Source organism: Pezoporus occidentalis, unplaced genomic scaffold, assembly GCF_034315485.1.
Source record: "Pezoporus occidentalis ecotype Australia unplaced genomic scaffold, CSIRO_AGI_Poc_V1 ctg48, whole genome shotgun sequence".
Taxonomy (NCBI): domain Eukaryota; kingdom Metazoa; phylum Chordata; class Aves; order Psittaciformes; family Psittacidae; genus Pezoporus; species Pezoporus occidentalis.
Window position 1 is genome coordinate 6,790,081 of NW_026915813.1, and position 27,423 is coordinate 6,817,503.

At 40.7% G+C, this 27,423-nt stretch overlaps 2 protein-coding genes across 5 annotated transcripts in view; one reads left to right on the forward strand and one right to left on the reverse strand.

The window, feature by feature from the left end:
- Positions 1-7,902: 7,902 nt before the first annotated feature.
- Positions 7,903-9,443, forward strand: SOD3 (superoxide dismutase 3). Its single transcript, XM_062636505.1, has 2 exons — positions 7,903-8,035; positions 8,520-9,443. The coding sequence occupies exon 2, from the start codon at positions 8,536-8,538 to the stop codon at positions 9,259-9,261; it is 726 nt and encodes a 241-aa protein (XP_062492489.1). The 5' UTR covers positions 7,903-8,035; positions 8,520-8,535; the 3' UTR covers positions 9,262-9,443.
- Positions 9,444-10,311: 868 nt separating this feature from the next.
- The window catches only part of CCDC149 (coiled-coil domain containing 149), a 52,696-nt gene continuing 35,584 nt past the window's right edge, over positions 10,312-27,423 (reverse strand). Inside the window, exons 10-14 of one of the 4 annotated variants that reach the window (XM_062636501.1) lie at positions 23,195-23,271; positions 21,786-21,818; positions 17,990-18,097; positions 13,862-14,437; positions 10,312-13,224 (exon numbers count right to left, since the gene is read on the reverse strand). In XM_062636501.1, the coding sequence (XP_062492485.1) occupies positions 13,863-14,437; positions 17,990-18,097; positions 21,786-21,818; positions 23,195-23,271 (793 nt within the window). In that variant the 3' untranslated portion in view covers positions 10,312-13,224; position 13,862. Of the gene's footprint in view, positions 13,225-13,861; positions 14,441-17,989; positions 18,098-21,785; positions 21,819-23,194; positions 23,272-27,423 lie in introns of all 4 variants that reach the window. The other 3 variants (XM_062636500.1, XM_062636504.1, XM_062636503.1) reach the window with 3 other exon arrangements.

Below are 27,423 nucleotides of genomic sequence, written 5' to 3' on the forward strand. Positions count from 1 at the left end.
TCTATCCATCCTGCTTTCGTAGAGCCACACACCCAGCTTCAGTGGTGCTTGAATCCTTTGTGCTGCTGGGCTGGAACCAATGGAATTCACCTGGTCCAAAATCAGAATCCAGAGAACCAAGCTGCATCTCTGTGGAGATCCTAAAACCTGTCTCCACTTGGGGAAACTTTGTTCTAATGCACAGATAAAGGGAAAAGGGGAAAAATAAGGCAAGCAAATGCAAATATAAACAATACTAAGAACAACTTCAGATAGAAGTGACCATTGCTACTTTCTGTCCCTCCTGACTTCAAGTATTTACTTGGTTGGGAATTCACCTTCCTAGGAAGAATTCAGGGGGAAACATTTACCTCAGATTGAAGCTTCCGAGTGTGCAAAGTATTTATGTTAAAACTCTTAAAGGTGAATCATTTAGAAATTAAAATGGTTTTATTTAATTTTCCTAAAAATGGTTCACCCACACTGTGGCTCATTCGTCTGTTCAAGAAAATAGTCTTAATGACTTACACTAAAGTGTCAAAATGATTTTAAACAGGGTAAAGAAAACCTCTTGTGTTCCTAATCCCCGAATGTCTGATCTCCAAAACCATTCTCCACAGGGGAACTTAAGTATGTGCACAGGCTTATGGAAGCTGCATGAAACTAAGAGATGCAAAAGTCAGATGAGGGGTTGGAACCTCTGAAATTCCAGCTTGTAAATAGGATTTAGGATCCCATTTTTTCACTGAGACAACAAAAGTGGATATAATTAACACACATTGTTAAACTTTATTAGTCTCCCAGGGTTTCAGTTATGCTTACAAAAATCAACCCACTAGAATAAACATGGCTAAAAAGGTGGGGAGCCACTTTACCATGAAAACAGTTGTTGCTCTATTAAAAAAGCATGCTTGTTTTTGAGGTTTGTTTTTTCCTGCTGTTCTGAAACAATCAAATGTGGCTTTCATCACAAACTGCTCTGAAAAGTACTCAGAGGTTCAGGCCCTGAACTACACTGCACAGCTTTCAAAGGAGATGCATATCCAACAATAAACTATACTTTTTTATATATATAAACCATAGTAGCATATCACAACATCTGCAGTGAAATACCTGCTTTGAGAAAACCTCCAGGAACAAAACCTGCTTTCCTGCACCTTGCAGTGTTCAAGGACAAGGAACCTCCTCAGGAGCCTCCCAGATGCTGCTGAGCATTGACTCCCACAACAGCCCAGGGCTGTTGCCTTCCACAGCTGCTGACCTCCACACACAGTATTTGCAGTTGGGCTCCTATCAGAGCAGGAGCTGCTGTCTGCTGTCAAAACCAGGTGGCCTTTTGTCTTCATAAAGCATGGTTGCCCTCAGCTTGCTCTTGTGCAAAGCAGAGCCCTTGGTGCCTGCAAGAAGTCAAGTGCTGATGGGAGGCTTCTTGTTTGTGACATGGGGGCACCAAGATCCTGCTGAGGTTGTAAAGAAACTATTTTATTACCTGACATGCCTGTATGGCTCTACATTGAAATGCAAATTTAGGAACAGGCATAGCTTTCCTGGTTTGGTGCTTGTGCCTTATGGTATTGGCAACCGGAATGGGGGTCCCCCCCCCAGGGACAGACTGGGAGTCTTTCACAAGGAGATGCTGCTGGCAAGAAGTAAGAGGGTCAGAAATGTGAACCTCTGGAAATGTATTTGATCTACTTAGCATAAACTAACCTCATCTTTGCTTCCATAGCTGATGTAACATTAACAACCAATGGGTCCCATTGACTCTTTTGTCAGAAGGGAGAGAGACAGTGTGGGGATGTGCATGTAAAAGATGGCTTTCGTTGGGTTTTGGATGCCTGAGGTTTCAGACACCACTTAGTGTCAGGCAGCACTTCAAAAACATTTTGGTTGTTCCAGGGGAATCCTGGTAATGCAGATATATTGAGATAGAGCTAGTAAATGATTTTGTTTCCCATGAAGTCTGAGGATTCGGGGAGGGTAGGTGAGGCTCAATCCAGGAGTCACAGCCACAGAAAACCCACTAAAAAAGGCAAACATTTTGCATCCACCTGAAAGCCAGAAAGAGGAATAAATAAAAGACCTGAGGAACTTTTAAAGTTTTTTTCTAAGAGAGGATAATCAGCCTTGCATACAGAAATAGTAATAGATGTTTATCTTGGCTTTACTTGCTTTTCTGAATATTTTAACCACTACCTCATGTGGCATTTTTACACATAGACTGGGGGGAGAAATGGTCTTGATCCCATCCTTATAAAGCAGGTACAGAGTCTGTGGGAAATCTGCACCCAGTCTGGAAACAAGTCCGTTCCCAGGGGGAGGACAGCCTGCCTCGGGTGCAGAAAGTCATCTGTGATTTGGTTTTATTCAACCCTTCTGTTGATGACTTGGATAACGGAACAAAAAGTAAACTGATTAAATTCACAGCTGACACCAAGCTGGAAGGGCTGTAAATACACTGTGGGGAAGGATTAGAATTCAAAATGTTCGTGACAAGCTGCAGAAACAATAAGGGGTGGGGGGAATAAAAAAAGGAGGTAATTGAATTAAGACAAAGGTAAAATCCCATACTTGGCAGGAATGAAGAAACATAAAATGGAAACAATTGCATAGACAGCAGTTCTGCAGGAAAGGATCAGGCAAAGATCACAGTATGATATAGAGAGTAATATAGTCTGTGAGACAAGTGCAGTACTAGTCCATGCTGGTCAGCTGAGAAGTTTGTGCACTTCTCTTTCAGAAAGAGGTGCACAATCTATAGGAAAAGGCAACCTACTCAATATAGGAGCCTACAAAACTTAGGAGGAAAACTTAAAAGAATTGAAACTGTTTAGCTGGAAGAGGGAAGGGCGGTTGGTACATTTTGCACAAGGCTGTTGCAAGGAAGAGAATAATCTGTGCAATGTGCATTTTGAAATGAAAAGAAATCAAGGTATTTCCATGTGTGGCCATTGAACACTGAACTTGAGGAAAGTTTTGTGTGCATTTCTTGTCGCCCCTCAAACAGCAAATCTCTCTTCAGATTAATGCTATGCAGCAGAAAGGATAAATGTTTTATAAAGGATCAGGGAATTAATGCAAACATAAACAATAACCCAAACTATCTAATAGCTGAGTTCCATCCCTCCTTTTTACATTACATATCACATCAGGGACTGTAGTGATAGGACATGAGGTGACGGAATCAAACTTAAACACGGGAATTTTACATTGGCTATAAGGAAGAAGTTCTTTACTGTAAGGGTGGTGAGGCACTGGAATGGGTTGCCCACAGAGGTTGTGAATGCTCCATCCCTGGCAGTGTTCAAGGCCAGGTTGGACAGAGCCTTGTGTGTCATGGTTTAGTGTGAGGTGTCCCTGCCCATGGCAGGGTGGGTGGAACTTGATGATCTTAAGGTCCTTTCCAACCCAGACCCCTCTATGATTGTATGATTCTATATTTATATTTTATATCCATATGTGAACCTGAAATTCTGTTAAATTAGGTTGACAGACCAAGAATGAGTTTCTGAATGCAGCTTTCTCAAATAGCTTACTAACAGTTCATCTCTCCCTCACTCTCACAAAATGATTTCTTCTCAAGCTATTAAAGAGGAAGAATTTCACAGATTTTTCAGATTGGTTGATTAGAATAGTTTGGCAGTTGCATGGTCTTCTATTTGCAAGAGAAATTATTCCTCAGCAAGAACAGCGCTGTTTCCCTTTTGTATATTTATTTAACTTGATTTTTTAATGGATAATGCCCTTAAAAGTTGGAAATACGTACAGCTCTTTTGCAAGAATATTATAAATGGATGCTTATCTCAGGCACTAAATACTTCTGTTTCTTTAAATAGAAACACCAAGTCAAGGAACAGGAATAAACAGGAAGGATAAGCCCAGACCAGTGACAGATTTTTCCACTTGCTACAGCAAGACCTTCCATTTTCTTTTCTTTTTTTTTCTCCTTAAAGCAATTGCAAACAAGTTCCTCCACCGTGATTCCTGCAGGATGAGGTGCTGTTTGCAGCCCAGTGCCAGCCCCATGCTCACTGTGCAGGCTGAAAACACTCATGTCCAGGATGAAGCCCCTCTCGCTCGAGCACTGGAGCTCAGTGCTGTGTTGGACAACAGGACAGGCAGTAAATAGCCAAAGCTATCGCACCTTCACACTGACAGCATTTCTGCTTTTAAATCCTGCCTAACTGGGAAGTTCTACAGATGAAAACCAGAACTGCAGGCTTTACCTGCAGACCCATGGGCAGGTACCGGGACATGCCAGGTGTCACTTGAGGCTGGTGCTGCGCCTGCAGGCAATTGCTGTGCAGAGCATGTATGATACCACACCTAACTCAATGTGAGGAAGCTTTGGTGCCCTGCAGTCTCTAATACACACATGAACAAATACCAGATGCCCCTGGTTCTGCCTGATGAGCCACCAGCATAACAGGCTCAGAGGCTAGGACCGTGGCTGAGGAACGGCTGAAAGTGCCCTGAACTGAAGGAGCAGATGAGGGTCCTGAAGAGCTGGACTCTGCTTCCCTGAGGCTACAAACATTCCCTTTCTTTTAACAGCTTCAGCCTCAGCCATACGTGGAGAAAAGCAGTCAGCTCCATCTCCCACTGCAGAAGACATAAAACCTGCCTTCCCTGGGTGTCATTTTTATGGAGAATCATTCTACCATAAAATCACTGAGAGCAGATCCAAGTGCTGGAGACACAAAACAAGGCTACCGCTTGCTACAAAAGGATGCTCTTCATCATGTTTAACTCTACATTGGACAAATCTAATGATGTGAAGTTGAACAGCAGGGTGATGCAAAAGGATGATGTCACCACAAGACAAACCCACCCACCAACCAACCAACCCCAAAGGTCATAGCATTGATTGTTTGTGAGAGGAGTGTGGTGTAAAGTCCATTGTAAAGCCCATGACATAAACAAAACTTATATCTAGGTTTTGTTTTTTTTTTTATGTGGTCTCATATAGCCAGGAGACTCCAGGATATTGCACGAAATCCAATGGTCCTGTACAGGTGGGACAAAAGCAAGGGTATTTTTTTTAAACAAGCATTGCAATACAAGTACAAGCACATGGTCAGGTCACTGTGGGCTTTCCTCCTATTAACCACTCATCATAGTTTAACCCAGCCAGAAATTCATCCCCACAGAGTCACTCGTTCACTGCCCCCAGGTGGGATGAGGGAGAGAACTGGAAGAGTAAAAGTGAGAAAACTCATGGGTTGATATAAAGACAGTTTAAAGGTAAAGCAAAAGCTGTGGACACAAGCAAAGCAACACAAGGAATTCATCCACCGCTTCCCATCAGCAGGCAGGTGTTCAGCCATCCCCAGGATTCATCACAAATAATGGCTACTTGGGAAGACAAACACCATCAAATCCCCTTCCTTCTTCTTCCCCCAGCTTTGTATGCTGAGCATGACACCATATGGTCTGGGGTATCCCTGTTGTCAGTTGGGGTCAGCTGTGCTGGCTGTCTCCTCTCTAAGCTCTTTGTGCACCTGCAGCCTACTCACTGATAGGGTGGTGGTAGGAGCAGAAAAGGCCTTGACTGTGTGTAAGCACTGCCCATCACCATCAGTAACTAAAACATCCCTGGATTATCAACACTGTTTACAGAACAAATCCAAAACATGGCCCCAGCAAATATAAAGAAAATTAACTCTACTGCAGCACAAATCAGCACACCGCTGTCTGCTTTAAAGGCTGTTGGTTTTTCAGCACCTCTCTTAACCAGAACACCAAAACATAGGCAGTGAGTAATAACAGATTCTAATGATACACCTGGTTAGTACTTAGCGACCATCCTTCAGACCCAGACTGAATGCCAAATCACCCTGGCAATTGTATTTCTTGTAGTTACCAGCCCTTCTCCTTTTTAGAATACATCTTTCCGACAGCAGCCCACTGTTAGTATTTCCCTTTCACTCTCTGAGGTGCAGAGCACTACAAATACATCATTTAGCTTCGCTGCAGTCCTTTCTGTCCCCTTGATCGTCTCCTTTACACCCTTCTGCATTTCTGCGTCCATCCCACATGTGCAGTACATCAAAAAAGAGCTCTGCAGCAAGTGGGGTTTTTTTCAGCGACAGAATCCCAGGTGGTGTAAAACAGCACAAATGCCACTGAAGTCTGCAGCATTTACTGTGATCATTTAAACCAGCTACGATTCTGACCCCCTTTCTTATAATTCAGCTAAAAGCTTTACAACTATCTTCTTGGGGTACTGACCACTGACTCAGAAACTGCATTGTAGAAGTGTTAAACTCAGTCCACTAATTTATGACTCAGGGAGTAAACCATGAAAAATACTCCTTTCTTCCTTCCATTCATTGTGTCCCCTTAAAAAGTGGTTTATGGTGCTAAGTCATAGTTTTTCTAACAGCACCCAGACTGGGCACTTGCTTCTTGCATTTTACAAACTGAAACCACCCCCCTTTGCACTTGCTCGTTTTGGCTGAACAGTTTTGCATACACTCCTAAAACCTGATTGATTATGAGACATTTTACTTCTTTGAAATGCTTTAAACCCACAAAATTTCATAGCATCACCCTGCCACAAGTATGGCTTTCCCCAACTCTAAGCCTGCCAGTGAGTGAGCTTGGGAAAAGCTGCACGGGAGGCAGAGCTGGGGTGATGGGCAGTCCTGGCTCTCAGGCTTACAGTTTGGCTTTCACTGAGCACTGTATGGTTCCCATGAGCACAGTGATTTGAACAACTCATAAATACCCTGAAGAAAAGAAATACTGCTTATCCTGTCCGAGGATTAGGAACTGAAGTCCAGGGTTAAAGGAACACATTCAATATCCCAATATTCCAAGCAGAAGCTAACTCTATTTCCAGTCCCTGGCTAATGATCTGAGCAGTTGACATTCCTTTAACTCTACTCTCCCTCATACAGAGAGGAAAAATATTGGCTTTTGGATAACTGAGTGCCTTGGATCTGATGCAGTGTACAGCACCAGCAAGATTAACATGCACACTCTGGAAGCTGACAGCCCCATTCCTTACCCAGCTGGCAGGAGACATGAACTGGGAAAAAGAATTTTCTTTGCAATTTTCTCATGTTGAGAATTGTTCCTGAGTAATCAGAGCTGCACTTTTCTCTCTGCAGAAACCTCAGCCCGTTGAATTGCTCTGGTGATGGCTGAGCCCACATTTCAGCTGCAGCAGCGGGAAGCACTGCAGGCAGGGTGACATCCCTGAGAGCGGAGCATTCCTCAGCTCACGGCACGATGAAGCGCATGTGAACTCGCTGGGCTCCAACCAGCTTCTGGGAAACAGTCTCTGTGCCTCAGCCTGATGTTGCACTGCCTCAGCACTGCTCACTTCTCCTCTTGGAATGAAATCCCTGCTGCCTCCAAAAAGAAGAAAGAAAGGCTTCAAGGGAGAGGATGACCTGGTGACTAAAGCAGCAGGCACTAACTAGCCCTTAATACTTCAGGGAAGCATCGCTGAGATGTACCTCGACACCTACAGTTTGAGTTCAGGTTTTAAAAGCACAGAAACTTTGGTGCCCATCCATGTGGAGCAGTTTATGTTGCTCACACACCACTTTCGATTTTTACTAATGAAGAAATAAAAATGCAAACCAGCTCGATGGCAACCAGCACATACATGAGCAAACTGCCCAGCTGTGCCTTCATAACGCTCCTTGCTCTCTCCTCACTGCATGTTGAAGGTCACTTGGCTTAGATAAGCACATTAAGTCATCAGCAGGAAGATTAATTTAAAAGCTCGGTAACTTTCTTCCTTGTCTCTGGAATGTCGGTGGGGACCCAGGGCCAGATTGACAGTCCAACAGAGACAGCACAAACTGTTCACCCTGACCAAGACAAGAGTGCCTCAAACTTTCCCCCCTGCTCCCTCCCTCCATCCCTCCCCCAGTTCTCTGGGTGACGCCTCCCCTCAGCCCGTTACCTAACTTTGACACGAACACGCAGCTCCCATGAGCATCACCTTCAAACAGCCCTGCATTTCCAGCTGAGTGCACCTCGCTTTAGGGGAGCAGAGGCAAAGAGTGACCACTGAGGGGTTCTGCGGCAGCTTGGCAAGGTAACCAGCCTGTGGGGTTTTTACTTTCTGTTTGCAATGCCTGACTAGTGCTTAAGTAGACGGACCAGAAACAGGCTCCTGGCAAACTGTCCTGCTGGAATCTGTAGGAGGAGAAAAGTCGCAATACAAACTCAGAAACAGATGTAGTAACTCTTTGGCTTACTTGCTTCCTGCAAGAAAACGGAGGCAGTTTTTAAGATCAAGATCTAGAGTAAAATACAGAATTGCTGGAGTTCTTTTAGTCATAGGCGTCAGTTGTGTGTGTTTAAACACACATCTGCATTTTTAGTTTCAGTTCATTACATTAGGCAGATTCAGCAAGCCGCAGTCCATGGGGATCACGCTCCAGATTCAGCAAGCAGCAGTCTGTGGGGATCATGCTGCAGCTGTCTTGCTCAGCCCCACCACAGGCTGCAAGCCTCCTCTCCAGCCACGCACCTGCAAAACACCCTTAATCCTTTGTGGCTTCTTGTCCCTTCTGCAGGCTCTGAATTGCCAAGATGCTTCTGCTCCTTTCTCTGGTCACTGGGCTCGCCGTGTCTGCCTCTGGGGTCACGACAGACAAAGAAACTGATCCAAGCCAAGAGTGGTTTCAGGACATACAGAAGAAAGTGAACGACCTCTGGCAGAACTTGCTCTACCCAGTAATGCCTGGTAATGAGACCGACGGGATGATTTACGCCGCTTGTGAAATGAAGCCCAGCTCCAAAATAGATGCTGACAAGCCACAAGTGACTGGACAAGTCTTATTCAGACAGCATTACTCATCTGGAAGATTAGAAGCCATTTTTTACCTGGATGGGTTTCCACTGGATAATAATCAATCTGGTAGAGCTATACACATCCACGAGCTTGGGGATCTCAGCAAGGGCTGTGATGCTACAGGAGGACACTATAACCCCTTTAGTGTGAATCACCCCCGGCACCCAGGAGATTTCGGCAACTTTTTCCCTAAAGAAGGCAAGATCAGAAAATACAAACCGAATCTCTCTGCCACTATGTTTGGTCCGTATTCCATCATGGGCAGATCCGTTGTGATCCACGAGCAGGAAGATGACATGGGCAAGGGCAACAACAAGGCCAGTTTGGAAAATGGAAATGCTGGTAAGCGGTTGGCTTGCTGTGTGATTGGGATGTGCAACAAGAACTTGTGGGAAGAGAAATTGCCTGAGGTTACAGACAAGAAGAAGAGAGGGCTCAACAAAAGAACACAGAACCAGGCTTAAGTGAAGATCAACACAAGGGCTATAGCGTGGGCAACACAAAGCACCTCGGGCTGTGCCACTGGCCACCAAGATACATGGCTAAAAGGCTTCTCATTTCCATTTACTTGCTCCTCTAAGAAACATGTATCACTTTGTAGAGCATCCTTTCTGTAAGCCCATCAATAAAAACAGCATCAACTCAACATTGTGATTTATTTTCTGAAAAAGATTCCCTTGCATGTAAGTAAGAGTTCTCATGGGTATGGTCCATAGTCTGTAAAGTGTCTGCGCACTGCAAGGGATCCTAAGTTAAATAGCAAAGGAAAAAGAAGTTAGTATGAATAAGTAAGAAATTGTCTCTCATTGGAGGCTATCCTGTACTTGGCTGCCAATCTGAAAAGTAAAAACATTTCTATGCTTTCTGCAGTGCTGGGTGTTGTGTTGCAAGACCTGGAAAATGGACTTCCCCTAAAGACAAGGGAAAGTACAGACATTTCTCTTTTAAACTTTAGATCCATTATGTTATTCTACTTGTATTTTCCAGTTTTATTCTCAAACATGTGCCAACTTCTTAACTATTTTGTATTGTCTACATGGCTATGGGTAAGTCACACTGTTTACATCTGAAAGCAGACTTACAGGAAATACTCCAGTTTATCATCATTCCCTGGCAAAAAGTCCCTAAAGCCTCTAGTTTGTGCCTGTTAACAGTAACTAAGCTGTTGTTGTATCTGTATACAACCAGGACAGTTGTATATGGAAGTTTTGATGCTGCTTAAACAGGGATGACAGAGTTAACAGATCAGACATAAATATTATTTTCAAAGTCAAGAAATACTGAGTGTGTTTCTTCACACAAAAATGCGGCAGTAACTCAGTCAGTTCAGACAGGGAGAAGTGACAGTGAAAAGATTTAAGCCCAGTAATTTTCAGCCTTAAAACTCTCACTCAATAAAGCTTTTGCTTTTTTAATTTAGCACATCTCACTGAAAACACTAAAACATTACCTCATGGCTATCATTCATCTGCTACTGAGAGGAGAAGAGGAAAGGAACAGGTAGAACAAGCGGATCAGGAAATGTTTTTATTAAAGATGACAAAATGTATTAATATAGTTTAACCATGTTGTGCAGTTCATCCAGGCAGCAACAAAAGCGAGGTTTGCAAATAAATTAAACTGCATAATTTAGAAAGTAAAACTACAAAACAGAAGCTTGTAAACAAAATCCTGTCTCTTAGACACGCAGCAGACTTTCAACTTCATCTCAGTTAAGATTTTGAAATACATTCCTGAGCCCATATGGATTAAGGAAATGCCACTATCTTTATTATACAAATTCGCCATATGCTTAAAAATAGACTCACTTAGAAAAGAAGCAGCTTTCTAACAGATGTCATTAACCTGTCATTCTCACACACTTATTTTACAAATTCAGTGAACACTGTTTTTCAGACAACCACTGCATCCCACTTTCAGGTGAACTCCTTCTCACAGATAATGAATGCATCAAATCACTTCTAGGTGAGACAAACTCCGTAACAATCAGTTTGTGAAATGCACCATACCCCTGCCACAACATCCCTTTCCTAGTGTGCTTCCCCAAAGCCCACCACCAAAGGGCTTATATGTCTGAATGCAATTTCTGCATTTCTAAAGTCCTAGAAAAAGGAAGCACAAGTCTAAGGCCCCTGCCTGCCTCCCCCCCCAAAACAACAAACAACCCAACACTGAAGTAGTGTTGAGCCCACAATAAAACACTAATTAATTTACTGTGAAAACAATCATGGTTCTAATAGCACAACAATAGCAATTAAAACAATATCCAAGAAAGATACAGATGATAATATTCAATTAGTTATCATGTAGCGCAGCAAAGATGTCTGTCTTTTACAAATCTGCTGGCTTTGAAGCCCTGTGCTCCTGGGAGAAGGCTAAAACCGTAGCTAGAATACACCTGTACTAGGGCAGAAAGGAGATGGGCAGTACTGCAGCAGTGACATAGCACTGAAAATTAGGTTTCCAGAGACCTAGATATCCTACTGGAATTTAATGATTGCAAAGATAAAAAATGGCATCTAAGAGGGAGAATGGGGTGAGGATAATTACCAAGATGTCCTAGTTGTTGCCTTGTACATCACTGTGTTCTCACAGAAAGAATGTGAGAACATCAGAGGAATCAACAAATGAGGCATTAAAAGGCTGTTGGTCCAACACTGTTTCTACTGGCTTGATTTTTTTGCACCAAGCTCTTCATTAACTAATAGAATTAACTGGCTGCTAAGAGACCAGGAGCAAAATGCCAACTTACACAACTGTGGGTCAGGAAAGACATGGGGCAGGGAAACAGCATAGCACCCTCAATGTTTTGAGCTCAGCTACATAGAATCTTGACCTTATTCGCTTGCCTCAGTTCTGACTGCATTGGTATTTAGCTCAGGATTAGTCTGTGAAAGATGGAAAAGAATACATCTTGAACAAAATCCTACTTCACGTGACATTCAAGCATTAAAGGAAAAAATCCTGCCACATTCTCCCAGAGATTTCAGTTTCTGCAGCTATTTCTCTTCCGACTTGTCAGCACTGTCATACGAATGAGTCAATAATGCAGTCAGTTACAATTAATGGGAACAGCATGACAATCTTTCAAATGCTTAAACTCTTCTTGCATTTTTCAGGTGATGAGGAACTTGAATGGTCAGCAGGATAATGAAATAAAAACTTGTTACTGCTTCATGTCCCTAATACACTTAAATATGCAGATGTTTTCTGTTCCTAAGGGCAGCTGCTTAATATCAGTGAAATGCTGCAATGTCAAACTACCTTTCAAGAGAAAGGAAACATACTTGAGGAGCACTGTGAGTACAGCTTTATTGCCTGCAGACAGACACTGAAATGGCTATATGAATGGCTATATGAATGAGAACAGTGACAAGCCACGTTTTTTACCTTCTCACCATCATTCCTTGTATTTATATGTAATGATTTACATAGAGCCTTTCTTCTGCTGAATACAAACTGTTCAGGGGCTGACACCTTGATTATGGCAGCACCTGCTAGCTCATCTTCCATATACATAAGAGTTTGTCCGTACTGCTAATATAAACTCTGTTTATTCAGTAGCTGACAAGTGGGCTGTAAAAAATTTGCAGCTGGCAGTTATTTGTCAAAGAAGTACTCAATCTGGGAGGGATTCTTCTTTTTATTAGTAGTATTTTATTAAATTTGGTTTAATTCTCTCTGATTGGTTTCAAGTTCTAGGAGTGAGAAATGAACATTTACAGACAATTAGGTCCCAAGCCAGCAGAAAAATTGCCTTGATGGCTGCTGGCCCATAGAAGCTCCACAGCTGCAGAGACTATTCCTTATGCTACAAACAGGAGAGGAAGGACCTGCCTCCCCTTCTCCAACAGCTGCTGACTTCAATGTTAAGTATCCCCTTGTTGCTGCCTTCCTAGGAGCAGAGTGGCACAGCTCCAGCATCAGGAGCAAGCTAGGGAATGACACAGCAGCCTCCTTTTCCCCTGGTTATTATAGGAATGTTTTCCTATGGCTAAACATCAAGGGAAGAAATTTTAGAAAGCAGCAACAGTGCAAATAAACCTTCTACCACACTATAGACTGATGAAATGAGGAGGAAAGGAAGAATTATCCTTAATTCCAAACCATGAGAAAATAATAAGAGACACAGATTCCTTTAAAAAGGAGAGCACAGATGGAACAAGCTGAAATCTACCACCCGTTACTCAGCCCGAGGGCTGTTCCAGCTCCTGTAAGCTGAGGAATGCAATTCCAGTAACTGAGAGTGCCAAGTAGGTGTAGAAGGCATCACTGGATCTCCTCTTGCTGTTCTCCTTGCTTTGGAACAGCAATGCCATTTCTCACTGAAAGATTTCTGGCTTCTCTGGTGAAGTTTCCTTCAGAGCTTCATTAAATTGGGTTCTCAGGATCTGGTGAAATAACTCCCTGCTTTTTGATGAGATGAGCTGAGAGAGGGAAGGAAAAAATTCATACAGTCGAGAAGATATAAAGTTTTGTAATGAGAGAAATATATATATATATATATATATATATATATATATACACAGGAATGGTTTTCAGAAACTTCCCATAAGGGAATAGTGATTTTATTCTAAGGATGTACTTAAATCACTAGATACAAAGAGAAATAGAACACAGTGTGAGAAACGAGCAAAAGCTTGCAGCCTTAAGATGCTTCTCAATTTATCATCCCAAATTCTGCACCTTTGGTAGGCACTTCTAACCATTAAAATATGGTCCAGCACAAGGGCCAAACGTGTTACAGAAGCCTAGTGATAACATGATAAATCGTTATCATTGGTCTCTTTGCTACACTAATGTAAATTACACCAATCTATGAAGAAATTTCAGATCATTACAAAAACCCAAGATGATTAAACCTCATTGCTAATTCTTTCCCTTAGGTAATTTACATTTTTGGCACACTGTAGCCAAAACTAACAGAAAATAACCCTTATTAGACAAATATTAACAGTTGAATGTAAAAATCAGCCCTATGCACACTGTTTCATTGATCACATTCACAGCAGCACAGACACTGCAAAAGGATTAGCGAGATGCTCGAGGGCCTGGATTTCATACCTCAAGCCAAACTGTTATCCAAATATTCACAATTTTCAGCAGGATCAGATGGTTTCTTGCTTTCATATTCACGGAGCTCCTCAAAGCTCTTATTCGTGTGTGCAGTTGTAACACTGAGCCCTCCATGCCTTTCAAGGACCTCAGTATGCACCACACCGACGGTGCTGCTATTTTGATCCCCTTTTTCATTTGGAATGTCACAATCACTCTCTGAGGTTTCGTCATTGTCTTTCAGAGCCTCGATTTCAGGTGTTTGTTCATTCTCCGAGTTTGAGGGATCTGTAGGGTCGGATGGGTCAGGGCTGGAAAGTGGGAACTCTCCCTCAGATGAACCATTAAGCTCTGCTCCAACCACCGTGTTCTGCTCTCCTGTTTTCCCTTCCAGTTCTGCAACTGCCTGCTCTGTCAGTTTAATTATCTGACTTCCAAGCTTGTTTATTTCTTCTTCCTGGGAACGTAGCTGGGGTAATGAAGGGTAAAAATGTTTATTCTGGTTCCTGTTATTTAAGTTTGTTCCCTCTGGAGCCAGGGACTCACTTGCAACAGGACAAGTTGCATCACCTTCTCCCTTCTGTTCTGCTGAAAGAGAAATGAACAGTGAGATGCTCTAGTCAGTCACAGGCATTTATTATATATCTGACCTGAAGACCATCATCATCAGTGCCAGACCACAAAGATGTCTACCTCAGTAAGGAACTGTCAAGAGTGATTCCCCATCCCACCCTAGGCTCATTTCTCAGATCATAAGCAATCAGTGTAAGTTTCTTGCCCTGTTTTAAAGCCTGTCTTTCACCAACACCGACAACTCTGAAAAAGTCATAGTTGATACCATACTGTAGAACAGCAGGGTCAGGCAAATTTTTTCAAAGGAATATGAACTCTAAGCAAGGCATTCAGCTACAGAAATTTTTGGCACAGCTTAACATTAATCCCCACATCACTACAACTTTCAGTGGTTAACACAAGCTCCATTTATTCTGAGCTTTTCACAGGCTTTCATCCAATAAGGAAGTTTCTTTACTGGTCCTGCAACATGTCTCCTGACATAAAAGATTATTCTAATTTGGGTAACAGCAGAAAACAAAGCAACAGTGGACAAATTCCAAATACACCATTATACCAAAAGGCAAACACTGAACCAAGTGTCAGAATAGAGAAAACAGCAAAGTGTAAACAAACAGCTTTGTGAAAGAGAGCGGATTTGTCCCCATCTCAGTTAAGGACAAAAAGCCTCATTGACAACAAGCGTGCAAAGTCTAGTAAGAAAAATTAGGGAATGCCAGAAGTATGGCTGCACTGACAGCTTAAAATGACTCTTGGTCATGCAGATGCATTACCTCTTCATATATGAGCATTTACTCTCTTCCTCTGGCAGGAATCCTGCCTCACGCAATGCACTGCTCTGCTCATGTTATGTATCTGATCATACATACCCAAAGTGCTCCAGAAAGCCAAAACTTGCATACCTCAAATCTGCATTCAAAATTAGTAGGGACTCTACCTTATTGTGTCCCTCAGTTTATAGCGGTATAACACCATCCCTTCACATTCCTGCAATTTTCTAAAGATAAATGGTTTCAAAGCACTGTATCACCAGAGAAAAGTTCTTAGATAAACAGTACTTCTGTCTTCAGGGAATGCTTGAAATAGCACACAGGCAATACAGCAGGAACAATGCATTCAACAATGAAGAGGAAAAAAACCCAAATAGCTGTTCATTAGCAGCTGAGATGCTCAAGTATAATCTATCCCACGACACTATCCTCCCTGTGCACTGGGTAAAGTGAGATTTGGTGGCACAAGACAGTCTTTAATTCATGGATTGCACTAAGTCATTATGCCTTTTCACACAGGAACTGCACAGTATATCCTACAGACTTCCACCATCCAGCATAACTGTAGCAATGATAACATGCGCAATTGAAAACAGGCCTTGATGAGACCAGGGTAAGCAGATAGATTAGACAAAAAAAAGCCTGAAAATGCCCTCTGATTATTATCAGATCTAGCTAGAGCAACATTTGATGTGTTACAGAAAGTTCTGATAAGAATGTATGTTCCTAAAAAAGCTAAAAACATTCCCTGGGCCAAATATCAATGGTACTGTTTAAAGGACCATAGTTGGCCGACATGACATCAAGCCTAGCATTTAAAGACCACTATTCTCCTTATCAACTGTTTTCACTCGACTGATCATTCAACTAATAGGAGAATAAAAGTGAGTTTGTTTTATTTCAGGAATACTTTTAAGCCAAGAGCATACTTGCTGCTAAACTAAGGCAGGTGAATACATTCTTACACTCTTCCCAGCTGCCAAGCTCCTCCAGATTTTGGAGGTACACTGCACAGATGAGAAATTGGAATATGCACCAAGCTCCTAAAACTCAGCAGCACAGTCATTCCCCATGCAGAGCGGCACAAAAGGTGACTCAGTATCACTGCCATATAGCTGCTGACTGCAGAGGAGCTGTGCCCTACTACCCACCTACTCTAGTCTTCCCATTGCTTGAGAGTCCTGATCTCAGCCTTCCTTCCCTCTGCCCCGGGCTTTGCTCCCTTTAGGTTTACATTATCTTGAAGGAATGGTGCATGCAGAGGTTTACCAGTGATGGTGGCATAAAGCTAGCTCAAGAGAATCACTGGGTTGGCTTTTAGCTATGAGATTTGAAAGTGAATGGTTGAGAATGGGTTGGAAACTTCAGCCTGTTTTCTGAGGGTGGAAAACTTCTCAGATTTCTAATTCCTTTCAATTACAGATATACCAAATGCTTGCACATAAAAACCCCACCCAACAAACAAATAACCCAACCAACAAAAACAAAATACCCACAAAACAACAACAAAACCCAAATTAACAAAAGACCCAAAATGCACAAACCAAACAAAGAAAAAAAGCCCAAACCCAAGCCCCACATGGTCATCAGAATCTAACACAAACAAGTTATTTGGCTGACATTAAAAAAAACAGCTGAAGTAGAAAACACAGCATGGAAAGCTTCAGCCCAGAGCTGAAGTTTGGCAGTATTACAAGGCAACAGAAACAGGGTCTGATGAGATTTGACAGGCAGCTTTAATCAAAACTGTAATACCAGCCTCACCTCGGACAAATACGTAAAGGAAAGAGCATAATGCCACCAAGTAAATACTTTCAGTAACTGCAGATTTAATTAAAAATCAACGATTAAGAAAGCAAAAAATGAATATTTATGAGTTGTTACTACTCACCAGAGAACTATGCACTATAGTTTCACATCTTATTTTTAGCAAAAATACCAGCTGATCACGATTATTATAACAAATGATCAGTCCGGCTGTCAAGTTTGATCAGATGATGACATGGATAATAAAGTCAAAATTAAGCCACAATCTATTTAGTTTCAGGATTAACAAATAAACAGTTTATGATACTTCATGGTTAACTGAGTGAGAATCGGGCATACCAAAATGTTACGCCCATTAAAGAGCTTATCCAAATGCCAATAGGCAAGCATAATAATCCATCTCCATCCATTATGAAAAACTAAGGAAAAAAAAAATCAAGGTTATCAGCAAAACAATATCCGCTCCTACTGTCAAAGTTAAGCTTGTCTTTGGAGAGATGTCAAAGCTTGCTATTGGGGAGGGATTTTTAGCAAAACACATGCAAGAGTATAAAAAAAGCAGTCAATTTCTCTGGGAAAAACAAGTCAGGAATTTCAATTTACTTGGGTGCAGTCATGAAGCCATTCATCTAGATATCAGCTATAATGCAGTAAAGTGCTAAACCAGTTCCATAGACTGCTTCCCTCCTGTGCATTTTAACTGAGGTAAAAAGAGTAGGAGGCAGTTAACTGTAACATAGATGGCATGAATAACTTCTCACAGTATAAAGTTATATGGCAGGAAAACTCCTTGAGGTGTAAGACCTGATCCCTCACCCTGTGCAATCTATTCAGTGGTTAGTTTTCAGTTGTTTCTTTGCTATTTGCACTGGGACCATGCAGCCATTTTACTTGTGGATGATTTACTCAATCTCTGTGACTACTGAATCTTTGCCTTCTGCTAACCCAACATGAAATGTATTCCTTTTTATTTGGAAAGAAATAAGTGCTCAGCTCTCATCATGTTCCCCACGTTCCAGGTGCTCACCTTGTACTTCAGTTTTCAGTGGCTTATCAGTAAACGCTAACAACGGTGACCTGGACCGCTGTGTAACAGGCAAGGTTGGGTCACTGAACGTTATAGTATCCTTTCCACCTGAAACAATCCAAGTGTTAGAACCATTAATTCACCAAATAAATCCATTGTGCACTAGTGATATTCAAACATATCCTACAGTATTTTTGCAATGCTATGGAAAAGTACAGAACAGGAAAAGCATCTCAAATGATCCTTCTACAGTATGGAACAAATGCATGTTCCAGGTCCAGTACAGAGTAAGTCAAATACAGGGAGGGTGCATGTTTTTACCTTCCGTACTGAGCAAAGGACAGATTTTGAAAGACAACCAGGTGCTGCATGCAGCAAATTGTATTGGCAATTAGCATTCAATCCAGAATATTAATAATCAGATCATACCAGAAGTTTTACAAAGAGTAATGGATCATTTGCATGCTATTAACCAGCAAGCATTCAGCACTGACTCTTTACTCTCTCTTACTGTGCCTCAGTGATCAACCTGCTTGTATCACGTATGTAGTTGTATGCTACAGACTCACTCACATATTACCTTACAATGCTCCCTTAAAAAAAATAAGAATATGAAAAGCTTAGCATAACTAAGTACTGAGAGAGTAAGGGATTTTAATCTGAAAATTCCAAAAGCATTTCTGAGCATTTTCATTTGAAACCAAATGGAAAAGGGCAATTTTCCAGCTCTTTTGCAGACAAAATAGTGCAAGAAACTTTTCAGCTGAGGACTCTGCTGTAGAGGCCTAAACCTTACATATTTTAGCAATACAAAAAGCAACACCTGCAGATCCTTCAGGAAGTCCTCTGCTATTCACAATGCTCAGGTTTTTAGTGACTGACACTACCTTAAACCTAGAGGGGAAATGGCAGGAAATGTGCAAGATCAGCTAAGCATGGTGTTTGTGTGGCCTCCAGAACAGCTGTCAGCCGGTAAGTAATGGCTGGGGAGGCAGCAAGCTACTGCTCTATTTATCTCCATAAGAATAGACATTTATGTAACAACCACTTCTCCCCTCTAAATCTGCTTGTACGTTTCACCTTAAGGCAACATCCTAAATCTAATCACCCATCCAAGACAAAGACTTTCAAAAGAGCATCAGGTCAGGAGATACCCAGAATAAATCCAGCTCTGAGAAAGTTCTGGTACCTACTAAGAAACAATGAAAGTCAAGCTGTTCCCATGGAGTCTAAACTGGTCCACCCCAATCCCTAACTACTTTTGAAAGCACTGGCTGTAAATACCTTGATCCTGAAGTAATTACTGACGTTTTTTATATCCTTAACATTTTGGGGTACATACTATAACAATATGAATGCAATTAATGCTTTTGAAAAGTGGATCTTGTCAAGCTTTGACCTCCCTGCCAAGTATGCATCAGAATTCTGCCTTCACCATAGCATGTAATAAACAATAATGTTAACTAACAGCAAAGTGGAGAACCCCCCTGTGTAAGGCAAAATTAATTAAAACAGGGGGAGGAAAAAAAAAGGCAAACCAAATCCGATGGCTATTTCAAAATGCAAAAGCCTGGAGGAATGCGCTTTGCTGCAACAGGGGAGGAATTTTGTGTTGGAAGAAGAACTAAATCATTCAGGGAATTAGTGGTATGAAAACATCCAACAGATATTCATAAAGAATCAGAAGTGGCCACATATCCATAAAGACACAAATTAATGCAACAGAGGAAGTAAAATTAAAAAAGATTAATTATGAATTAAAAAAATGGGGGGGGGGGGGGGCTTTAACAGGGAAGTAGAAAGGTAGCAAGCAAAGGCTTTTTCTTTTGCTTTTGAATTAAAAAAGTACAGCCTGAGCTGAAGTCCAAAAAGACTGCAAGACAAGCTTCAAAAAAGAAACTTCTTGACTTTCAGCCAGCATTTAGAGAGTACACAGATTTACTTCCACATCTTAGTCTGAAAACCAACTTGGTTACAGAAAATAATGCTAAGCTCAGTATCCACACATCTAAGCAACAGATGTGGCCCAAAGAGTCTGATGCATATTTAGTTATTAACAGTGACTCACACCCATTCATACAGGAGGGTATTGCTGCACTATATTCCGTTAATCATGGTCTGAAGTTGGATTACACACAGGGCATTTCCTTCAGCTGCTGTGTAAACTCCGTTTCATAACTTATACAGCCTTATGTTCCTCTATTTGATGAACTTTTCAAGGACTTTAGTGAAAAGCATACAGATCTCAAATATATATATAAGCAAACAAATCAGTTTTCAGTAGTAGTAAATTCTTCAGTTTCTTTTCCAGGGTTGGGTAACCTCTCACAGCCTCTGCTGCACCCTGTAACTGGGTGGACTGCTGACTACTCAGCAGCTGCTGAGCCCATTATTTTTCCCCTGCTTTTGCTTCACACTGATTACTGCGGAGCAAGAGGCAGCGCCGAAACTTTCTTATCATCCCAGACAGAAAAAGGCTGAGTCATGGCTGGCTCTTTTCTTAGACTTCTTTTTTTCAGTGGAAATCTTGAATTTTCAGGAAAGGATAGATTCAAAAATAGACATAATTACCTACTGTGAGAGGAATAAGATGGTGCTTACTATGAGCTATTACTGAATGCACAATATATTATGTGTGCATATTTGAACCACAATGCACCCAAGACAAAGCAATTAATTAAATCTTCTGCAAACATCACATTCTCTGCTTCCTTCTCAAGGCAAAGGGGCTCCTAACAAGAAAATCAGAGCCAAATCTAAGCCCCAGTTTGCTTTCTTTTCAGCAATGAACATCACAAGAGATTTGCTTAATTAAAGCCCATTTTCCAGACAGGGGAAGCTATAGTTTGTGGTAGTTAGAACTTCTGCAGAAAATGAACTATGCTACCAGCTCCACCTTTCAAAAATTAAATATGCAGCCTTGATTTAGCTTCCCCATAGCTCATTCATGCACTGTTCAAAAAGCAGATGACATATTTGTCACCTAACAAAAAATTAGAAGCGGTCAAGCTCTTTCTTCAATAGGATAAATTTTATTAAAATCATTTATTAACATCATTTGGAAGATATTAATATCATGGTGACAGCGGATGTTATAAATGTTATATGGACAATGATGCCTAAGTAGGAACATTAACTTCAGATTAAAACCCTGCAATTTATAATATGTGCTTCTTTTTGTGCTAGACTGAACATCAGCTTTCAGCTCTGTATTTTTTTCCAAAGAAAAAAAGTTCATTACTCAAGCAAATAATACTTTTTGTCTCTGGATTTAAGACTGACTAGGCTCAGATACTCCCCATGTTCTGCCCCTCACCAGAGCCAACATTCAGCTGCAGAGTCCACTGTGGTAGTTCCCACACTATTTGTTATACGCTGCTGTTCTGTGTAGCGGAAGCTTTTCATGCTCTGAAAAGAAAATTGGTGACCCACCAGGTGTTGCAAGGCTGTTTCTGACCACCTTGGGACTAGAGTGCACTTGGAAACAAAAGTGCACTCTTTATTTAAAAGGCAAGCATCAACTCAACAAACCTTGGGGCTCAACAGAACTTGCAATCCAGTGTAAAATTCCTTTACCACTATTTAACATCGTCCTTTCTTACTATTTTTCTCAATTTAAAGAAATTGTCTTGTAGAGCAGTCTCTATTTCTCTTGTGGTCATCTAACTCAACTGAACATCCTAACCTGCTGGATATAAAAATGTTCAGATAACATTTCTGTTTATTTCCATGCAGTGACAATATTTAACGTACTGCTAAAATCAGTTACTAAAAATATATGTTAAGCAGAACCTACTCCCAAATCCCACTGAGATATTGTAGCTCAGGCCTTCAGGCAGCAAAAGAAAGGAAGGAAAGAGACAGTTGTTATTGTACAAATATTCATTTGATGTCTTATCTACATAGAACAACAATGGCGCAAGAAGTTCCCACTGTCCCTTTGCTTTAATATATTTTGCACAGATTAGAAACTCTGCATTTAGTAGTGTATGAATTTCATTGAATTTTTTTAAAAACAAACAAAACCCAATCAACAAAACAAAAAACCCAACGAAACAAACCTACAGTACCTTAAACTGGTGAGTTTATGATACACATCTGTATTAATGGACAAAACCACATTAGCAGAGTCTTAGACAAATAGTTCACCTGCATCTTTTGGAGAACGTGGGGAGGGACAAATGCACTAAGTACACTATGTATGGTTAAGTGACTAACTGAAGAGTAATCCATGGAAACAAATTTGGGACCTTCAGTTCTGGAAAGCATCAAGAAGAGAGCCAGTTCCAGAAAGGGGACTGCAAGCTAAAGGGGAAATACACCACATTAGGCCAAACAGCTGAACACTGCAGGTTTGTCACAAGGTGCCTTCAGCTTTGTCAAATGTTTTCTTCTACATGTAAGGGTTAGGTGGAAAAAAACAGAGCCAAAAAGACACAAGCCTAAACAACACTACCTTCCACCCCCAGCAGCACTGACAGGAAGCCGTAAACAACAAAGCCTAATGATTCAAACACCAGCAATGGAGAAGCATAATTTACAGTGGTTAAAAAAGACACAATTAGGTGTAATGGGAAGAAAAGAAGCAAAAAGTAAATGTAAATTAAATATTGCACATTTTCCTAACAGCGAGGTCTATTAGGAAACAGATTAATCTCCCATTACTTGAGTAATTCAAAACCAAATACAATACTTAAGATGCTACAGGGAATAAGCCTGTTCTGGAGAGATGGACTAGAAAATTTAAGATCATTTACATTTCAATTTCTTAGAGTTTATGATTTTACAGGAAAAAATCATTAAAAATACAGTGACAGAATCCGTGGAAGTTGCTAGAAGTAAAAAATTAATAAATACAACTTGTTGAAAAACATAATGGCCAATATCCTGTATATCATTTTAGACAATGTTTCAAAAAAATAGTTCCCTTTCGTTTTTGCCTGTAGACTGTGGAGACAATTCAATTATTTCCAGTATGTAAATTTATTTGTTTCCAGTATAGATATTTGACTTTGAGTTTAAAAGAGTCCCGTGATTTGTGCTTTCAACTTCACACTTATCGGGAGTTTCTAATTTTGAAAATGTGCTGAACAGCACATTCACAAAATAACTGTCCTTAAAAAAAAGTACAGCCAATGTTTTCTTAAATGCAAATATGTCATTGAAACTAAATAATGCAGGCAGTTCTCTTGAATTTGTACTAACCTGGAAGACTCCATAAGCCAGCAATTTCCAAAGTTCTTAGTTTCTTTTCTAGTTCTGCCACTCGGTTACCTAGAATTCTTGGAAAAAGAAAACAAAAAAGCCAGGGATAGTCAGCTGAGATAAGCTTCCTTCTTATACTAAGGTAACCAAAGTCCAATTGCTTACAGACTACAGCTGAATTTTTAACTTGTTACTTCACTAGTGCACTAAACCTGTACACGGTCATCTCTTCTCACTAATGGCAATGGGCAACCTCTCCCAGAGCTAAAAGAAAATGAAATACAGTTATCTAATCTATCCCATGGCTTTAAAAAATAAAAAACATCTGGGATGTACTGGACATTCAATCTTTGTCCTTTGGTAAAGATGAAGAATAGCAACTCACAATGTATCTACTTCCTCACCTGTAAATATGTCTTCCCAGTTATTTTTACTTTCTCTTACAGCAAAAAGCAGAAAGATAAAAGCTATGCAGACAAAATACAGAAAACTCAAGACAACATTTATATTGATTTTGAAATTCTAAACCACAATTTTGGCATAGTCCTTTATTCACAGAGGTTTCTCTATCACTAAGATTGCTTAAAATGGCAAAGAATATCTTTTCCACTACATCTTTTCTTTTTGTGCTGAACTCCGTTTTCTACTTCACTAAAAAGCTTCAAGCTCTTTAGTGCCTTTATCACCCTCTCCTAGTTTTCACTGCATTTCTTGGGTCATCTCTTCTTTTGTATCTGATTCCTACAAAATGCTATTTGCAGCTAGTTCTCCTGCAGGATTTAACTTTTAGTCTTAATTCTCTCCCCAGATCAAATAAGAGATTTCTATCTTGCAAAGAAAGCTCTTTTTTCCAATGATCTTTTTGAAAGTGTTTCTCTCACAGGCACAGCAAGTCTCCTGGAGTCACAAGTCTTTAAATAAATCCAAAACAATACTCAATAGAGTGAGAAACCTGGACGAGGAAGCAATTCTAAACATGACAGCAGAGATAATAAACAGTGAGTTTTACTCATCAAATTACAGCAACAGGATAAGTCAGTTATATTTGAACTGAATGCTGAGAAGCAGCATATCACAACACAGCTAGGCAACAGCATCTTCCCATGCTCACCTGAGCTGCGCAGTACGGCACTGCGTGCTCTCAAATGAGGGTTTTATGCTGCAGACATTTGAGCATACTGGGAATGTCATTACTGACAAGATGGCAAAATCTGGGAAGGACATGAAGAACAGCAAACCCAGCAAATACCAAAGGGGCTAGAAAAACTGATTAACAAGGACTATTTTTTAAATCTCTACATGAGGGCTCTGCAATGACACTATAAAAGCCTGTAAGCATTTTAAAGATTACAAAAATATCAACATGAGAGAAAGAATGTAAAAGAGAAACAGAAAGCTTTTAATAGCTATCAAAGAAAGCACTGACAGGTACAAGGGTGTATATCAACAAACAAACAGTCCATCATATTTACAAGCAAAGGAGAGAAGACATTTGGGAGCAGTTATGTTTATTTCCCCATTGAAACTCAGTAATCAAATAGGTTACCAAGGTTATGATGGATCTGTTACTGTCTTCTCCAATGGCAATTAAAATTGTTCAAGTCTAGGTTTCACTTTCAGAATGCTTTCATCATAAGAGACTCAGCCTTAACAACTCTATTTTCATATCCCAGGGCATGCCAGACATCCAGCAACTGTGCTCTGCAGTACAAAGGTGGTGGAGAAAGACACAGAGCAACTTTCAAGAAGCTGTACTGGGAGCCCACTCTATCTTTGTGTCTAAGGTCCCACCAAGGTTCAGCTGAAGAACATGGAGTTCCCCTGACTTAGAAGGGCAGGAAACAGAAATTCCATGTCATATTAGCTTATCGAGGGAGATGACAAAAAAATGTTGATTTGGCTAATGACTGTCACCACAAATGGGTCACAAGTTTAGTACTTCTGCCAGGAAAAGAAAAAATCCTTATTATTTTCATAAGTAGTATACCAGTAGTTCCAGGGCAGAAAACTGTGGAAAGATACTGCCCTCCCTGTCAGCTAGCCTATCGCAGAAAGAAACTCAACCCTCTGCATCAAGTTCAGTTATTGCTACTGCTCTTGTTATTCAGACAATAGCAAAGTCACTCTTCTTTTACTTCTTTTAAATATTATAATTCATTTATCAGCTGTACCACATGATTTCTAAACGTTTTGGAGGAAATATATCCTGATAATTCCTGCTGGATCCTCAGAAGAGACGCTGAGCTATTTTTTAACCTTTGTTGCAGGTTCTCACATAGAAGGATCATTCTGCTGCTCTGAACAATGGTTGGCAAAAAGAGAGGACAATGCTTAACCCCATTCCTTTCATTCAGGAAGAGAGCAAAATACATTCAGTGATGTGTATGATTCTAGTTTGCTTCAAGCCATGTTATCTGAAGATAGCTATGGGAGAAATGAACCCTACATAAAGCTGCAAGTTCTTACAGAACCATTTTTGAAAAACAGATGTGCAAGCACACCTGAATGCCGTGTGGCTTATCCCATTCCTTTCTTTCCCCTGTGACCTCCAGATAATTTGTCATCTCCGTATGTGAAGATGGAGAGAAGCTGTGTGAAGACTGAGCTGTGGTGGCCTGGAACAGCAGGTATTTTTAAAGGGGCTGAATAGGTTGGTAGCATCAAATTCCCTAATCTATTTTCTTATCTCTAGCCATAGTGGACCAGATCCTTTGACTAAAGTACAAGGATCATGTTGACAAAGGTGCTGACAGCCATTTCTGTGGTTCTCTGGTCATGTGTCTAATGCAACGAGGAAGTTAGTCTAAACCTCCCTCCAGGATAAGGTTTAACAGAAATCTATTTACATAATAGCAGCAATGCTCCCACCTGAATTTAGAAGCTCCCTGCTGGCTCTTCCATGCTTCCCAGCATACATGGCTGTAATCTGAAAGGAGCTGTGCTGATTTACAACACCTGAAATCTATTCACCTCACTTTCAATTTAGATCTTGCTACAGAAGGCATACAGACACAATCACTGAAATGTCTGTTAATAGGGTCCGTCACGGTCATGTATCTAGTTCTGTACATCACATGGAAACATTTACAGACTGACACAATCCTTTTTGTCATTTTGGTCATGACTGAGCACGCCCAAGTTAGAACTGTTATAATTAGTCCAACATGACCAAGTAGCAGAGCAGCTTCTACTGCTTCTACTGCAATTTCATCTGGCTTACACGGGTTCTGGCGATTTCAGGAATAAACTGCACTAAAAAGAACATCTAATAAACCATTTACTGCTGGCAGAAGAAAAAAGATCTTTTATCCACTTGCTAGGCAGGGTTAGGACTGTTTATTTTTTCATTTCTGTAACTATTTAATCTTGCAACACATTACTGCATAGAGAACTCATTTACAGCTGCCTTTTCAAATTAAGCTAATGTGCTTGTGAGGAGAAACATAGGATGTTACTTAAACTTAGCAGTACTCGCTACAAATCACCTGGGGAAAATGATCTGTTTTCTTCCCAAACAACTTTTTTTTCTTAAAAGTGGGGCTAGAAAAATAAAGGCTGGATTTAGCCTACTTGTTCCTAGGCACATACTCCCACAGCTCCTTTTATCATGGCACATATTTAGAAAAGCGACAATAATAATAGTGTGTCTGTTCCAAGAGCAAGTGGCAACAGATGTTTTTAACAACAGCATAACGTCAGAAAGTCAACTTCAGCAGCACATCCAAATTCTAATCTACACTTTAAAAACCTACTATCTTGTTATTGCTTCGGTTAATCAGAAACCAAATCTACCATTCTGCTATTGTAAATTTATACAGCCATCTCTCAATCTGCACGCAACAAAAGAGGCTTTGGTTTTATAGTAGGTTAACTGTTTGGAAGACAGTAAGTTCACACAGTCTGAAAAGTTTCATTTACTGATAATAGAATCACTAACAGGTCAATCATCCATCAAATATCCAACTCAGAATTACCCTGAATGAAACAACTACCCCAAAACCTCACATTCTTTATCCGATAAATCTCACTTTCTTTGAACAACAAAGAGTAACCATGCCCTCCAAACATGCTCTTTGTGCAGGCAAAGCCAGGCAAACAGGACAGAGGGGTGAAGGAGAAGACTTCTACCTTCCAGTTTATGTAAAACTTTTTGTCACTACAATTCTCCCTAGCCCCATATCTTTCTCAACTTCCTGGAGAATGGAGAAATATCTTCAACAAAAGAATGC

Excerpts from the sequence above, each read along its gene's own strand:
- SOD3 (XM_062636505.1), top strand. The coding sequence starts at position 8,536 with ATGCTTCTGCTCCTTTCTCTGGTCACTGGGCTCGCCGTGTCTGCCTCT.